Genomic DNA, 18,138 nt, shown 5'->3' on the forward strand with positions numbered 1-18,138 from the left:
TGGGCTACTTTGGGTAGTGCCTCGGGTTGTGACGTCACTGCCCTGGGTTGTTACGTCTCCGTCCTGGGTTGTGATGTCACTCTCTCAGGTTGTGACGTCACCTTCCATGTTGTGATGTCCCTGGCTCATATTCTGATGTCACTTCCACGTCGTTCCGTTCATGTGCCATATCATTACAAATATTGGACAAAAAACGTCATGCTGGTTACAGTACGAGTTAAATCTTTAAAGTTTTTGTCTTAAACCCCCGAAACTCTACATTTTCCCTGATCAATTATTTTTATCAATATGTATGGGTCACATGCTGCATAACTCTGTTGCGTAATGAAACTTGTTGTAGTGGCATCTTCGACAGACTTTGACATTACCAACATGTCCCCCAAAAGTATCCCCCAACCACGTCTCCCTCCCCGGTGGTTTTTCTCCATGTTGTGTGTGTGTCTCGCCTCCATTACTGCCATGACTGTCAACCTGCTGCCAAACCGCAAGTGCATCTTAGCTCTATCCTATCTCGTAGAACTTAACCTCATCCAAGCTCTTATTCAACTAAAACTTAACTCGATCTTGGCTCTAGCGCAGCTTTAGTTTTAACTATTTCTTAACTCATTTTTACCTCAACCTTAGCTTGGGAGTAATACTAACAGATAGTCCACCTTTAGTAGGTTATATTGGACGTTCGCTGTCCTCTGTCTCTCGCCTGTGTTTGTTGGATCATGTGCAAGGAACCAGCGGGCTGAAGCCACGCGATGCAGTATTCTGTTGTTTCTACTATGTGCTTGTGTGTTTACATTATTTTACTCATTGTAATTGATTACTCAAGCAGTAATCTGTCTGTTAATATCGTGCTATCTTCGCTGCCATTGATTCTGTTTTATGCAGTTTTTTGTAAAGATTTGCATTTTTTCACTTACGACCTGGTTGTGTTTGTATGATGGGGATGTGACTTTGCAGTATACAACAATTCTAAAGCTGTTGTTTTAGACGTGAAATTGTGTCACCTTCAAATGTTAGAAGTTTTCAAATATCCCTTCATATCTACAACTGAATATCTTTTGCCTCCAGTCATTAATGATATCTGTGACGGTACTGTCAGCGAACATTGAAGTTGTTACATTTGCATCAGTGAGAATGGTGAAACTGACTATTTATTTATTGTTATTATTATTTATGAAAGTGTATTTCGTCATAACGTCTAACGACTTGATGATCAGTCGGCCTCCTCTCTCTGGATCGCCATGGGCCATGTGTCTTACCTTGTGAATGGCTGTATGGGTCTGAGATACATGATCTCTAATGGTGACTTCCCTCCCATGGGCCCAGAGGGGATCAACGCTGATATTGAATGAGGGGTGATCCTTCACAGAAACCTATTTATTGAGCCCACGTGTGTTATTCTGTTGTTTGCCAAAATTCTGTTCACTGCTGTGTAGTGAGATGCTAGGCCGTATCAAAATAATAAGCCTTGATCTATTTATTCAAGCATGTGATGAAAAATAGAGTAATATATTATAAGTGTAGCAGAACTGAATATCAGAATACCGCACCATTGGAAATCAATCCTAACCTTATTACTTTTAGGTAATATTTTGTAATTAATATGTATTTGCCTGTCCTAAACCAAATGCCGTATGTTGGGTATTACACCAAAAAGTTAACAATATACTCACAATGTGTAGCTATTGTAGATCAGCCACATGACCCTCTTTAACAACACTGTTTGTTTGGTTTGAATTTATGAGGAATGACCAATCGATGGCGACCTCTCAGTGTTCCTTACATGCTGCTGTGTGCACCAAGAAATGTGTTCATATATAAAGTATTATTAATAAATGAAGAGTAGTGTCAAGTGTAGCCGCATTTAAACTGAATAAACTGCTTTATCAACATATTAACAACGTGTGTGTGTGTGTGTGTGTTGATTGGTGAGATGGCAACAATTATGGATTGTTGTAAACTACTTATAACAATTATACTTATCTAAATTTGATTCACTCTGTGTCCTTTACCCTAGCTATAACACACATATTCATTTTTATGTATGTGTGCTATTTATTCAAATCAACAACTTAACGTAACAAATCAAACAAAAACTTAAATCAAAATATTAAGAAGAAAGGAGCCGCCTAAAAGAAAATATGGTATTAATTTCAGCTTTGATACGGGTCCACCATAGCCTAGTGCTCAGGGCTTTAACTCCCGGTCAATAAGGTATTATAGGTTATCACAAAGGATGCTGGTTCAATCCCCAATATCGGCAAATAGGCATCCTTCAGGAAGATTCCCTAACTCCAACCTGTGCCCGATCATTTGTATCTGAATTCACTTCAAATTGCTTTTGATAATGCCTAACTAAGTAGGCTGGTAATAGTTAAAAGTTCAGTCATATCAGCTGGCCAAGCTGACAGCAGTGGTTCAGCATAGACGTAACCCTGTAGCATTCACCCAGCATAATAACTCACTATAACCCAAAATAACCACCCAGCATTCATTAATATCATGTAATATCATGTTATATAATTTATTAGTGTTTTTACCCCTAACAGAACCCCTAACACACCGGATATTAACCCACCGGAAGGCTCCGGCGGAGGACCCGAGCAGACCCACCGGAGAGGGGGGGAAAACGGAGGAAAAAAGGCCTTTTTGGGGGGTTTCTGGGGGCGGATTTGGACAAAGTTTCCCCACCGTCCCGTCCGGAGGAGGCACCGGGGGCACCGGGGACTCGACTCTACCGGTAACAAACAACTACTTACTGATTTACACGCTTTTGTGAGCGCTATTCGTACCGCCGGAAGTCTGCATGCGAAGCCGTCGACGCTTCTTTTTTTTCTTCCCTCAACCGCTCACCGTTTTTTTTTTTTTTTTTACACCCAAGTCGTTTTTTTTTTTCCACCTCATCTTTTTTTTATTTTCACGGCGAGGGGGAAATAACAACCGGTAGCGAAGGCACCGGAAAGCGGTTCCGTTGACGAGACGAACCCACGGCGGCGGGCCTCGGGAGTCCGCGAACAAAAGCTCGTGAACGTTAACGGAGGAGAGTCTCGTCTCGCGACCGGCTCCGTTCCCTGCCACGCGGGGGGCGCAGCGTAAACAAGCCCGGCGGTCCGCGTCACCCCCTGCCCCTGTCACCCGGGTCATGTACACATACATGTAGGCGGAATGCAGGTCATTTGGCCTCCATGTACTCGGTTCCGAATCGGTGCACGGGGTGGAAGTGGCCCACTGCAGGGACTCGTGTCATCTTAACATATACGGAGGCCTCAATATATGTTAAGATGCTCAATGCTCAGTAAACGTTAGGATGACACGTACAGCGACCGGAGCCGACGCGGACAGCCCGACTTGTTTACGGTGCACGCGGAGCGCGGGTCCGTGCCGCTCGTCTCAATTAGACGTCTTAATTGGGATCGGACATGTGTAAACAGCCTCCGGCGGGCGGAGTACGCGGTGTCACACTCAAAGCCTACACTGAGGCTCGTTGGTATCCTGTTATGCTTCCTAGCTGCTGGTGGTCCGACTGCTATGTAGGAGGCGTTTCCCGAGAACCAACCGTGTACTATTTGATCTGCTCTGCTCCATGTTTCACCGCTCTAGCTCGGTGTGACGGACTGCATATTGTCGGCGCTCGAGCCCGCCGGAGTGTGTGTGTGTGTGTGTGTGTGTGTGTGTGTGTGTGTGTGTGTGTGTGTGTGTGTGTGTGTGTGTGTGTGTGTGCGCGCACTATGGCCGCGTGCATGAGTCTGTCCGACGCAGCACTAACTAATGAATGTGCTTCCATTCTTCTCGCTGATGCACATGAACCCCCCCCCCCCCCCCCCCCCCCCCCACACACACACACACACACACACACCTAGTTAGATGCAAACGCATGGCGATCAATAAAATCATGGGAGTTCCCGACATCATGCGCTATACCTGTTGAACCATGCCTCACCGGCCTCCTCTAGCCGTCTGTCCGCTCAAATTCGTGTTTCTTGCAATGCAGCACAAAAAGTTCACATGGGGGGAAATCAGGTGCTTAATTACATTAAGGCCATTTATCAGACGCTTTCATCCAAAGCGACTTACTATGGTTCACACACTCATTCACAGCCCGACAGCGGTGTCAACCACGCAGGACGACAGCCAGCTGGTCCGGAGCGGTGTCTCGCTCAGGGACACCTCGACACTCAGCTAGGAGGAGCCGGGGATGGAACTAGCAACCTTCAGGTTTCCAGTCAACCTGTCTACCTCCTGAGCTATGCCGACCCAGCTTGTTAGTGCTAGTTCTGTAGGCAGAAATACCTGACCAATGAATAGTCTCCCATCAAGACACACATGTGCTGGATACACAGACAGCATCTGGTAGTGAATTCGGATCTAGCCATCTCGATAGGTCACATGTTTTCATGGTCATATCCATATCATTCAGATGAGATTTAGTTAACCTTTGTTATTCGGTCGCATTCAGCTCGTACATCACAACCAGACATTGCATTTGCTTTGTTTTCATGGTTGGTTCTGTTAGCATCATTAGCTCCGTTAGCTTTCCCTCCATATTGGTTGGCTGAGAGCGATGATGTCATCATGCTAGCACCATTTCTACTCTCATAATCTTAACAAAAAAGAATGCACTGCTTAAGTGTTACTTTAATGACCGGGCCGTCTAAGGTGTCCCGCGGGTGGCACAGATTGTAATCTATAAATGGTGAAAACGTTGTAGGTTAAGCAATTCTAGTTTAGCAATTCAAGTTGAGCTATGTAGACCCAGACTCCATCAGGTGTGATTGGGATTAGTCTCGACTAAATCAAGTCAGTGCCCTTCGGGTCACCAAGGTAATGGGACCCCCCCAGATGGACCTAGATCAGGGGGAGCCAACCTGGTCCCCGCGGGCACCTGGTCATGTTCTAAAATTAGCACAAATAAATAAAAGACTAACACTTGATGTCGATTTTATGGCAATGACAATATTTAATGTAACATTTAAAAAACAAATGTTATACAAACTAACCTTGTTTGTAAAGTTCAGTATCGTGCCCACTTTTGCTGAGACAAGCTAGCGAGCACAACTTAAGTCTGGAGCTAGCCGCTGGGTTTACCCACAAAATAAAGAAAAACATTGCGGAGTAGAGAAAGAAAACTTAGAATTTTCACAATGATTGGTGGGAAGAGTTATTTTTTACTGCTGTGAAAGACAAGTTTTTATGTCTTATTTGCGGGGAGACTGTTGCGACTGCGAGGCGGCACAATGTGGAAAGACATTACATTAGCTGTCACATTAGCTTCCAGGCTAACTATCCACCTGCAGAAAAGGCCTGTGAGTCAAGTAGCCCTTCGTATGACTCGGTACCCTTGAGGTAGCTCTGACTCGGGTTCAAAAAGGTTGGAGACCCCTGACCTAGTTGAACCGTCCACTTCGGACCATACAGAAGAGCATTCATTGCTGCAGCATCCCATAATAACCCCCTGGAGGACTGATGCATCGGCCTGTTCGCTGCTTCTGGCCTGCTCTGGTTGAGATGATCCAAGGCACCCCACACCTCGCTATGCTTGGTCTGTTGTCGTTGGCCTTGTTTGTGTGCATGTGTCTGTGTGTGTGTGTGTGTGTGTATACAGTGTATATGCCTGTTTGTGTGTGTGTGTGTGTATCAGGAAGATTGCTCCATTCTAAGTGTGTTGCTTTCTGATTCCAGACATTATGGACGATTCCCATTTCAACTCTGCATACTTCTGGTCGCCCGTCCCCACTGTGCAAGGACAGGTACAGACGCGCTCACCCTGCCTCAACACACTACACATGGTCGGCTTGGTTTCTGTGCTAGATGTGATGGGTAGTCGGCCGCAACTAGACACACAACAACACCACAAGGTGCACGATAGAGGCTGAATATTGATGACTACTGTGTACTACACTGTGGTACTGTCTGAACTGTACTTCTCTCTCTCCCCCTCTCTGCCCCCCCTCTCCCCCCTCCCCCGTGTCTCACCCCCCTCTCTGTCCCCCCTCTCCCCCCTCCCCTGTGTCTCCCCCCCTCTCTGCCCCCTCCCCCCCCCCCCCCCCTGCGGTAGATCGAGAACGCCATGTTCCTCAACAAGATGAAGGAGCAGCTGGCCCCGGAGAAGGGGGGTCCGTCCCCCTCCTTCCCCCACGCCTCCTCCCACTACCCCGCCATGGAGGGGGGGCCGGCCGGGGGCAGGGTGGTCCCCAAGCAGGAGGGGGGAGGCGGGGGGGGGCACCACCACCAGCCCTCCCACAATACCCAGAACCTGGGGGGGAGTCAGGGGACCGTCTCCGGCATCATGGCCGCAGGTCAGGCCTCCGTCCGTCCGTCTGTCTCTCTACTGTACTCTACTGTACTCTACTCTACTCTATATACTGTACTCTACTGTCTCTACTCTACTCTACTGTACTCTACTGTACTTTACTCTCTACTGTACTCTACTGTACTCTATATACTGTACTCTACTCTACTGTCTCTAATCTACTCTATATACTGTACTCTACTGTCTCTAATCTACTATATATACTGTACTCTACTGTCTCTAATCTACTCTATATACTGTACTCTACTGTCTCTAATCTACTATATATACTGTACTCTACTGTCTCTAATCTACTCTATATACTGTACTCTACTGTCTAATCTACTCTCTCTACTGTACTCTACTGTCTCTAATCTACTCTATATACTGTACTCTACTGTCTAATCTACTCTCTCTACTGTACTCTACTGTCTCTAATCTACTCTATATACTGTACTCTACTGTCTCTACTCTACTCTACTGTACTCTACTGTCACTACTCTACTCTATATACTGTACTCTACTGTCTCTACTCTACTCTACTGTCTCTACTCTACTCTATATACTGTACTCTACTGTCTCTAATCTACTCTATATACTGTACTCTACTGTCTCTACTCTACTCTACTGTCTCTACTCTACTCTATATACTGTACTCTACTGTCTCTACTCTACTCTATATACTGTACTCTACTGTCTCTAATCTACTCTATATACTGTACTCTACTGTCTCTACTCTACTCTATATACTGTACTCTACTGTCTCTACTCTACTCTATATACTGTACTCTACTGTCTCTACTCTACTCTATATACTGTACTCTACTGTCTCTAATCTACTCTATATACTGTACTCTACTGTCTCTACTCTACTCTACTGTCTCTACTCTACTCTATATACTGTACTCTACTGTCTCTAATCTACTCTATATACTGTACTCTACTGTCTCTACTCTACTCTATATACTGTACTCTACTGTCTCTAATCTACTCTATATACTGTACTCTACTGTCTCTACTCTACTCTACTGTCAGGAGAAGAGGTGGGATTAAATAAGTGTCAACTTCTTCCCACTCCTTCATGTTACAATTATCAAGTATTTGTCATTCAGGTATCTAATTATGCTTTCTATTTTGTGTAACGTCATTATTTTTCGTATGATATTTCTGTTTTTCTTTTACATGTGCGAAATAAATGATCAATCAAACTGTACCCTACTCTACTGTTATACTGAATACCATACCGTGGTACTGTCTGAGCTGTAGTTCTCTCTCGGTCCCCCTCTCTCCCATCACCAGATAAGAAGCATGACATCGTCCCCATCATGCCGACCCCGGGGAAGCGGGGCAGGAAGAGGAAACAGGTGATGGGCAGGCTGGCGGGCGTGGGCGGAGTCCTCCCAGCAGGAAGTGATGCGTTGATACTGGCTCACCTGGCGGCCGGCGGACAGGTAGCCCACAGACCTCCGAGATGATAAATGTGACAGAGTCAGGTTAGCTTTCTCTGTCTCTCTGTCTCTCTCTCTCTCTCTCTCTCTCTCTCTCTCTCTCTCGCTCAGTCTCTGTCTGTCTGTCTGTCTGTCTGTCTGTCTGTCTGTCTGTCTGTCTGTCTGTCTGTCTGTCTGTCTGTCTGTCTGTCTGTCTGTCTAACCCTCTCTGTGAACCCTTATCTTCTGTGTAAAAGGTCCAACACACCTTTCGTCATTATAACAAGCTGTTACCTGTATTGTGTGTCTTAATGTATTAATACACACAATTAATAGTGTTAGTATTATTTTGTTATTGTGTTTGTTTTTTTAGCCCAAGTCTAATCTCTCTCTCTCTCACTCACTCACTCACTCACTCACTCACTCTCTCTCTCTCTCTCTCAGCACCACACCGCTGACCCCTACGACCTTTCCAACGACGAGGACGACCACGCTAACAAAGATGGCCCCAAGTCCTACAGGTAGCATCCTTGGTTTCCGTGGCGATGGTAGGGTTTGTCCTCCTGATAGCTCTGTGAAGATTAAGTATCTATCGTTATACTGTTACACTTATTTAAAGATTATAGATGCATGAAACTGAACTAGGGATCAATATTAGCATCGTAATCAGACACAAATGGCTTCGTGTATGCAAATGAACCCAAACTAAACAACTTATTTTCATCTCTTTATATGTTTAAGTATTTATGGTATTTTCTGGTGTCTGGTTCCACCACGTTCCCAGTGTGTCCTGGTTCTAGTTATGGTTCCACCACGTTCCCAGTGTGTCCTGGTTCTAGTGATGGTTCCACCACGTTCCCAGTGTGTCCTGGTTCTAGTGATGGTTCCACCAGGGTCCCAGTGTGTCCTGGTTCTAGTGATGGTTCCACCACGTTCCCAGTGTGTCCTGGTTCTAGTGATGGTTCCACCACGTTCCCAGTGTGTCCTGGTTCTAGTGATGGTTCCACCACGTTCCCAGTGTGTCCTGGTTCTAGTGATGGTTCCACCACGTTCCCAGTGTGTTCTGGTTCTAGTGATGGTTCCACCAGGGTCCCAATGTGTCCTGGTTCCAACAGGGTCCCAGTGTGTCCTGGTTCTAGTGATGGTTCCACCACGTTCCCAGTGTGTCCTGGTTCTAGTGATGGTTCCACCACGTTCCCAGTGTCTCCTGGTTCTAGTGATGGTTCCACCACGTTCCCAGTGTGTCCTGGTTCTAGTGATGGTTCCACCACGTTCCCAGTGTCTCCTGGTTCTAGTGATGGTTCCACCACGTTCCCAGTGTCTCCTGGTTCTAGTGATGGTTCCACCACGTTCCCAGTGTCTCCTGGTTCTAGTGATGGTTCCACCAGGGTCCCAGTGTGTCCTGGTTCCACCGCGGTCCCAGTGTGTCCTGGTTCCACCGCGGTCCCAGTGTGTCCTGGTTCTAGCGGGGTCCTGTGCTGTGCTCCAGGTGCCGGATGTGTGCGCTGACGTTCTTCAGCAAGTCGGACATGCAGATCCACGCCAAGTCGCACACAGAGGCCAAGCCCCACAAGTGCCCCCACTGCTCCAAGTCCTTCGCCAACTCCAGCTACCTGTCCCAGCACATCCGCATCCACAGCGGGGCCAAGCCCTACAGCTGCTCCTACTGCCAGAAAGCCTTCAGGCAGCTCAGCCACCTGCAGCAGCACACACGGTACGGCCCCTGGTGTGTGCGTGTGCGTGTGCGTGTGTGTGCGTGTGCGTGTGTGTTAATGAGGTTCAAAGGGGTTTCTCAAGTCGACTCATTAGACAACACTAGCAACGAAACCAGAGAACAAGTCACTTGTGGTCCAAGATGGCTGCTGTTCTGACCCTTGACCTGTGTGTGTGTGCGTGTGTGTGTGTGTGTGTGTGTGTGTGTGTGTGTGTGCGCGCTCGCTGGCAGGTGTCTGGCCCGTTTCAGGCCACACCAGAAAGACCCTTTGCTACCCAGCTGACGATCAGATCAAAAGCAAACAGGACCTGCCTTTGTAATGCCCCTTTTCCACCGACAGTACAGCTCAGACCTAGCGTGGCACGACTTGGTTTGGTTCCAGGCCCGTCATGTTGCCACCTAGAAAGTACCTCTTCAACGTGGGCGGGTCGCTGTAGCACGTATGAGCGAAACTGCGACACATACGCGACCATATACGCGGTCCCAGTGTGTCCTGGTTCTAGTGATGGTTCCACCACGTTCCCAGTGTGTCTTGGTTCTAGTGATGGTTCCACCACGTTCCCAGTGTGTCTTGGTTATAGTGATGGTTCCACCACGTTCCCAGTGTGTCCTGGTTCTAGTGATGGTTCCACCACGTTCCCAGTGTGTCTTGGTTCTAGTGATGGTTCCACCACGTTCCCAGTGTGTCCTGGTTCTAGTGATGGTTCCACCAGGGTCCCTGTGTGTCCTGGTTCTAGTGGTGGTTCCACCAGGGTCCCAGTGTGTCCTGGTTCATCTAGAAAGTACCTCTTCAACGTGGGCGGGTCGCCATAGCACATATGCGCGAAATCTGACACATACGCGACCACGCAACACATAAACAGACTAGGTTAACGCACAGGAGCGTCTCCACCTCTGTCACGGTCCACGGCGTGTTCTTGCGCGCTGATCCTGCCGTGTTCAATAATCAATCGCTATTGTTGACTGATGCTAGTATTTAAAGATGCCGAGTGTCAGGTGTCAGGCTCAGACGTCGCGCTCATCACTATTTGTCCAGTGGCGTCACTCTGGCCAATCAGTGGCCAGCAGCCTGTTTACGTCACACAAAAGTATCAGATCAGCTCTCTGGGAACCTCGACGGAGGTGAGACAAAAAAATGACCAGGTACCAGGTACCTCATTTTGGCAATCGAAACGCAAAAGAAGGCGGGCCGAATCGAGGTGAGTTGAGGTGGTACTGTCGGTGGAAAAGGGGCAATAGTGTAGAAAGCAGATTAACACTCTAATGCAGAGCAATCCTCAGTAAATAGTAGTACTAGTAAAAACTGCAACAGATCGAGGGTGCAGCGTTAAGTACAGCTATGGTCGCCGTATTCCCGGTACGGCGTTTACATACTGATAACCCCGGTCACGTCTCCATTCATATAATCGGAGTATACTCCGACTGCAGCACCTTCGCCCAAAAGGTTTTGATCAATCATTTGAATAGATCAAAATAAAACTGATGGATGAAGTCCTACCCCTCAGCCAGACTCTCTGCTCTGTTGGGTTTGGTTTTTATAGCGCTGATGTTGGTCGTCTAGCGCTCGGATACACACACTTACCCACTCACTCACTCACTCACAAACCCACCACGCACGCACGCACGCACGCACGCACGCACGCACGCACGCACGCACGCACGCACGCACGCACGCACGCACGCACGCACGCACGCACGCACGCACTCACTCACTCACTCACTCACTCACTCACTCACTCACTCACTCACTCACTCACTCACTCACTCACTCACTCACTCACTCACTCACTATCAACTCTAATCAGGGCTGGCCGGGGGAGAGGGGAGAGAGAGAATGGGGGTGATTGAGCCTGCAGCGTGTGTATGTACTTTGATCGCAGCATAAAGAACATCCTCTCAAAATGTAATCACAGCCATTGACAGCAAGTCTGACCCTCGTGAGCTGATACTGAAGCCCGTCAGTCTCTCTCTCTCTCTCTCTCTCTCTCTCTCTCTCTCTCTTGTCTCTCCTGTCCCGACCCTCCCGTCGTCATAGCAACCACACAGAGGTCAAGCCCCACAAGTGCCCCCACTGCTCCAAGTCCTTCTCCAACTCCGGCTACCTGTCCCAGCACATCCGCATCCACAGCGGGGCCAAGCCCTACAGCTGCTCCTACTGCCAGAAAGCCTTCAGGCAGCTCAGCCACCTGCAGCAGCACACACGGTACGGCCCCTGGCGTGTGCGTGTGCTCGTGCGTGTGCACGTGCGTGCGTTAATGATGTTTAAAGGGGTTTCCCAAATTGAATAATTTGACAACACTAGGAACGAAACCAGAGAACAAGACACTTGTGGTCCAAGATGGCTGCTGTTCTGACCTGTGTGTGTGTGTGTGTGTGTGTGTGTGTGTAGAATCCACACAGGTGACCGGCCGTATAAGTGTGTCCATCCTGGCTGTGAGAAGGCATTTACCCAGCTCTCTAACCTACAGGTAACTCACACACTCACTCACTCACACTCTGATTCACTCACTCACTCACACTCTGATTCACTCACACTCTGATTCACTCACACTCTGATTCACTCACACTCTGATTCACTCACTCACACTCTGATTCACTCACTCACTCACACTCTGATTCACTCACACTCTGATTCACTCACTCACACTCTGATTCACTCACTCACACTCTGATTCACTCACTCACTCACACTCTGATTCACTCACTCACATTCTGATACACTCACTCACTAGCTCGCCAACTCAATAGCTCACTTGCTTTATCATACACACTCCCTCCCTCACTCACTCACCTACACACACATTGACTGACAAATCGTTTGTACTCATTGGCTGTTGTTACTTCTGTTCTTATTGGCTAGTGAATCGTGTGTTCTTATTGGCTGCTGGTACATCTGTTCTTATTGGCTGGTGAATCGTGTGTTCACATTGGCTGGTGAATCGTGTGTTCTCATTGGCTGGTGAATCGTGTGTTCTCATTGGTCGATGAATCGTGTGTTCTCATTGGCTGGTGAACCGAGTGCTCTCATTGGTCGATGAATCGTGTGTTCTCATTGGCTGGTGAATCGTGTGTTCTCATTGGCTGTGTGCAGTCCCACCGCCGGCAGCACAACAAGGACAAGCCCTACAAGTGCCACAACTGTAACCGTGGTTACACGGACGCCGCCAGCCTGGAGGTGCACCTGTCCACGCACACTGTCAAACACGCCAAGCTGTACTCCTGCGGCCTCTGCAACCGCTCCTACACCTCCGTACGTACCTGTCCATCACACACCTTTCATCACACACACCTGTCATCAGCCACCTGTCATCACACACCTGTCATCAGCGACCTGTCATCACACACCTGTAAACACACACCTGTCATCACACACCTGTCATCACACACCTGTCCAACACACACCTGTCCAACACACACCTGTCAAAACACACCTGTCATCACACACCTGTCATCACACACCTGTCAACACACACCTGTCATCAGCCACCTGTCAACACACACCTGTCAACACACACCTGTCCATCACACACCTGTCATCACACACCTGTCAACACACACGTGTTATCAGCCACCTGTCCAATACACACCTGTCATCACACACCTGTCAACACACACCTGTCATCACACACCTGTCAACACACAACTGTCCATCACACACCTGTCATCACACACCTGTCAACACACGTGTCATCAGCCACCTGTCCATCACACACCTGACCATCAGTCACCTGTCATCTGTCATCAGTCACCTGTCCATCACACACCTGTCCATCACACACCTGTCAATCACCGACCTGTCAATCGACCACCTGTCCATCACACACCTGTCAATTAAACAATTGGATTTGGTATTTTCCTTCAGCAGACTCGAACCTTAACTCACTCTCTCTATCTCTCTCTCGACCAGGAGACCTACCTGATGAAGCACATGAGGAAGCACAACCCCGACCCCCTGGCGGCCGGGGGAGGGGGGGTCGCCGGGGGCAACCAGCCCCACGCCCCGCCCTCCGGCGGCGGGGGGCGTGGCCGGGGGCGTGGCCGCGGCAGAGGCGGCGGGGGCAGGGGCGTGTCGCTGCAGAACCAGAACCAGAGTCCCGGGGGGAGCTTCCCGTCCCAGCAGCCCGGGGGGGCGGTGCAGTGCCCCTTCGACCTCCACCAGTACAAGACGGTGTCGTCCGGCGAGCTCCAGTACAAGCCGGTGGGCGTGGCCGACCTCTCGGTGGGCCACAAGGACCTGTGCCTCACCGTGTCCACCTCCGCCATCCAGGTGGAGCACATGAACTCCTAGGAGCCCCCCCCCCCCCCCCCCCCCCCCCCCCCCCCCCCCCCCCCAACACTCCACATCCCCCCCGTTCCCACGGTAACGCTACGCCGAAGTGGCCCTCCTCCTCTTGGCGGGCGGGGTTCAGAGCCTCCGCATGCCCCGGTCCGCCCCACCTCCGGTCTGAGCCGGACCTGGCCGGACTCCAAGGGGTCCCCCTCCGGACGTCGGCCCCCACAAAATGGCTGCCCTGTATTTATATAGTTGACACCTGTTCCATCGGTGATCAGTGTAACGAAGGGTCAGATATATACCTGTTGTGGACCGGTGTTTTCCCGGGTCTCAAAGGTCAGATATCTACCTGAGGTGCGTTCAAAGTCGCAAACATAGGCGAATGCTCGCAAACGATTTGAAACATGTTCTGTTGAAGCGTGCCGATGTCTTCAAACGTTCGCGAACAAAGGCAAACTGTCAGAAGAGGTAGTTCTCCGCAAGCAGACATGGATCACGGACTCATAAAGCAAAAGATAAGTCGTTTCATGTAGCCTATCCACACCCTTACTTCAACTGATGTCTTGTGCATCCTCAAATGTGATCTGAACGTGACATCGCAGTTAGTGGGCACATGTTCGGCGACGTAGCCCTCTGTTCTTGAATCATCCGAATACCTTGTCTGGAGTAGCCTATACTTTCTACGAGATCGACAACTTCTAGACCTTCTTTTCTATAAACTCGTCAATTTTCATGGAGGCTGCAGCTAATACAATGGCCTTCCTTGTCGCCGTTTGTTTACAGTTTGTTTAGTTTTAAACGTTTAGAACGTCTAAAAAAAATCGTTGAAATGTTATTGTTTAATGTCAACGCGCTGGCTGCGAACGTTCGCCTGTGTTCGCCGATCCTGAACGCACCTCTGTTATGGCCTGGTGTTTCCCCGGGTCTCAAAGTCATCCCATAGTTGTTAATTGGGTTCAATCAAACCACACAAAATGGCGGACATCGCTCCATTTGTGGTTGGCCAACAGTTTCCCCGGCTACCACACCCCCCCCCCCCCCCCCCCCCCCCCCAACCAGGACGGACATAAAGCCTCACATACTGTAGGACCCCAAACTTGACCAAATATCCCCATGGAGACGCATGTAGCACCCCCCCACCCTCCACCCCCCCAAGACACAGCGCAGGCTCTGACCGAGGTGTTGGACCCTCCCCTCCAAACAGATCCCGCCGGATCGTCAGGGGGCCATGTGTTTCCGCGTCGGCCGGTCGGGGCCCGGGCATTAGGACCAAGGGTTCTCCCTCCTCCTCCTCCAGCATCAGGAGGTCCTGCTCCCGGTGGCGGAGCTGGAGGCGGAGCTGGAGGCGGAGCTGGAGGCGGAGCTGGTGGCGGAGCTGGAGGCGGAGCTGGAGGCGGAGCTGGTGGCGGAGCTGGAGGCGGAGCTGGTGGCAGCAGGCGCCGTCGGGGGCGGGGCTCTTGGGGCCAGGGGCCGCGTGACAGACTCCCCCCCCCCCCCCCACACCAGGGAGGAGGTTTCTCCCTGGTGCTTTACTGTTCCTGGGGAGAGTGTGGAGAGTCTGGAGACCCCAGAGTACCGCTAGGTCCTCCTCCTCCTCCTCCTCCTCCTCGTGGAAATGTGCCTCTTCAGAGAGAGGACGCCCTTTTTCTAGAGTTTTTAAAGCGATGGCTCCCGGTGATCTGAGATGCTAACCCCGGAACCCTCTGGGCTGGTCCGTGTAGAACCAGCCCGAGTTCTCCTGCTGTGGGCGGGTCCTGATGTGATACCATAGTGTTTATCAGAATCGTGATATCGTATTATGGGATCACGATGGATCATCAGGACTCGATGGGATTGGTTGAAGAATGGTTGCTACCTTTTGGAGCGGTTGTCGTTCGTCTTGCTGTTTCTGAGCTCGACCAAAGACAAGCCACCGAGGACGTCCCGACCGGTCTTTTTCTGGACTTTCGATCAAGGGGAGCCCTGATTGGTTAGCTGTGGACGGGCGGTGGGGGGGAAAAACAGAACAGACCGATCAAAAAGACTTAAAGAGGACCAGTGGAACAAGGAAGATCATGGGAAAGCTTGACGGTGTACTGTAACTTTAAACAGAAAAAAACTTTTCTCACTTTCCTAGAAAAAAGAAACAAAAAGGCGATACAAAAACAAAGAAGAGGGCGTGTCCTCAACGATCGTTCGGGCGACCTCGGACCAGCATGAGTGCGTGGATCTCCGCACTTCTTAAGAGCTCCTCGTATCTCAGTCCTACAAAGCAGCACCCAGCCTGCACACAGTATTGAAAGACAGTCGTCCATTGATCAATTCATTAATGAATGTATTGATTGATTGATTGATTGATTGATTGATTGATTTGGGGGGGTGGGGGTGGGTGGTTGTAAAGCAAAGCACTTGATGAAGCCCGGTCTTCATCCCATTAGTTCTCATCATGGTCGTTCGGTCCATTTGTATTGTTTATATTCCACTGTATGTTATATTATACCACATGTATGTATTTTTATACCGAGCAGAGAGGCGTGTGTGGACCTGAGTGGGGCGGAAGCCAAAGTGAGTGAATGAATGTGACGGAGTGAAGAGTTTTAATGAATATAATTCAACTGAAGAGACTCTAAAGTCGTCCAGGCAACCATGTTGCCAGCGGATGAGTGGAGAGTGGAACCCAAATGGCTGATAGGTACTGTTGACAAGGTTCTCTTGTTGTTTGTTTTGTTTGTTTACGCAGTTTTTGTTTTTGTTTTTTTTCTGTTGCTTCACCTTTGAAACCAGACGTTATTACTTTCCATATTATTGATGTGTGTACAAGCATCTAAACGCTGGAACGGAGGAGGCATTATCGCATAACTGTATCCTGTACATAACCTAGAAGGCATCTTGTGTAGAGCTCTACAGAACCCCGCCCTCCGGCAGGTATAGCGCTGACCTCTCTCCTCCTCTCCTCTCCTTCTCCTCTCCCCTCCCTTTCTCTGTCCTCTCTCATTTCTCCTCTCTCCTTTTCTACTCTCGTCTCCATCTCTACTTTCTCCCACTCCTCTCATCCTCTCCCTCCCCTCCTGTCATCTCACCTCCTGTCCCTCTCTCCTCCTGTCCTGTCTCTCCTCTCCTTCTCCTCTTCCTCTCTCCTCCTGTCCTGTTTCTCCTCCTGTCCTCTCTCTCTCCCTCTCCTCTCCTCCTTTCTCTCTCTCCTCCTGTCCTGTCTCTCCTCCTGTCCTCTCTCTCTCCCTCTCCTCTCTCCTCCTGTCCTGTCCTCTCTCTCTCCCTCTCCTCTCCCTCTCTCCTCCTGTCCTCTCTCGCTCCCTCTCCTCTCCCTCTCTCCTCCTGTCCTGTCTCTCCTCCTGTCCTCTCTCTCTCCCTCTCCTCTCCTCCTCTCCCTCTCTCCTCCTGTCCTGTCTCTCCTCCTGTCCTCTCTCTCTCCTCTCTCCCTCTCTGCCTCGCCTCCTCGTTCCTCTCCAGTCAGGCACAGGAGCGCATTATGGTTCTGGGTTTTGTCTACAAAGTGCTTCCATGGTGAGGAGATCTCGTACGAACCTTCCATCCACTACCGAGTTCACTAAGGAGCCTGCACCCATGTGCGACTCTGGAGAGAAGAAGAGAGGAGTGGGGAGATGTACGTTGTCGGGTCGAATCCCAAAGTGACACAGATGGGTCTACTGTAGATACACACGCATCTGCACTCCGCATGAAATATTATGGGATGGGAACTCGAATCCGTTGGAATGTTGACACAAACCAAAGGCGTGGCACTCTGCCAGCCCGGGTGGAAATACAAAACACATTTGTAAATGTATAAAAAAAAAAAACAGAATCCACAATATCATTTGCCCCTGACGGAGACAAGAGACAGACTTAGTTTATGAAAATAACTAACCTGTATGGGAAGCCATTTTTACACTTCATCTGTAAATTGAACTAGTCACTATTTAACAGTTGTTCATATTTTGGTTATTAGTCCCCGTTCAAAATATTTTAGTTTTACTCCTAAAATGCGTTACACACTAGAACTTTTACATTAGATATATACGATTCCCAAATTGCTTGTAAGAATTTGCACAATTTTGTCATTGAATCCTAAAGTGCTTTGTGGTTCAGATATTAACTCTTTTCCCCTTGCTTATCTTAACAGCTGTAACTAGTATATATTTCATTTCTACCAGTCACTTATTGAGTAGTATTTCAATAGTGACTTGTGCCTTTTCCAATTGTTAACATTCTGTTGATAGTTAAATTATACAGTGACTGGTAAAACTAAGTGCTAACATTTAAATAGTGACTAGTTTGTTTTACGGATTACATGCTAAAATGTCTTGACGGATACCTTTTTCCCCAATTACTATTCAGAATCTTTTTTTATATATATATCACTGTGGGACAAAAATAAGGTCTGTAAACTGCGGCCTTGGTCAACTGCAGCCAATCAGAGGTCGCTCCCCTCCAGCAGGCCGTTTGA

General features: G+C 49.0%; 1 protein-coding gene across 2 annotated transcripts; it reads left to right on the forward strand.

Annotated features, from left to right (window-relative positions):
- Positions 1 to 2,586: 2,586 nt before the first annotated feature.
- znf384a (zinc finger protein 384 a) lies at positions 2,587 to 13,712 on the forward strand (the record flags this gene model as incomplete). Of its 2 annotated transcripts, none has more annotated exons than XM_079748987.1 (10): positions 2,587 to 2,734; positions 5,674 to 5,741; positions 6,050 to 6,290; positions 7,583 to 7,734; positions 8,155 to 8,231; positions 9,200 to 9,424; positions 11,460 to 11,627; positions 11,814 to 11,892; positions 12,516 to 12,674; positions 13,332 to 13,712. In XM_079748987.1, the coding sequence occupies exons 2-10, from the start codon at positions 5,679 to 5,681 to the stop codon at positions 13,710 to 13,712; spliced, it is 1,545 nt and encodes a 514-aa protein (XP_079605113.1). In that variant the 5' UTR covers positions 2,587 to 2,734; positions 5,674 to 5,678. The 2 variants fall into 2 exon arrangements, with proteins under 2 accessions (XP_079605113.1, XP_079605114.1); XM_079748988.1 differs by lacking the exon at positions 2,587 to 2,734 and adding an exon at positions 4,090 to 4,209.
- Positions 13,713 to 18,138: the final 4,426 nt, after the last annotated feature.

The sequence above is a fragment of the Pollachius pollachius genome (assembly GCF_949987615.1).
Source record: "Pollachius pollachius genome assembly, chromosome: 13".
Lineage (NCBI taxonomy): Eukaryota > Metazoa > Chordata > Actinopteri > Gadiformes > Gadidae > Pollachius > Pollachius pollachius.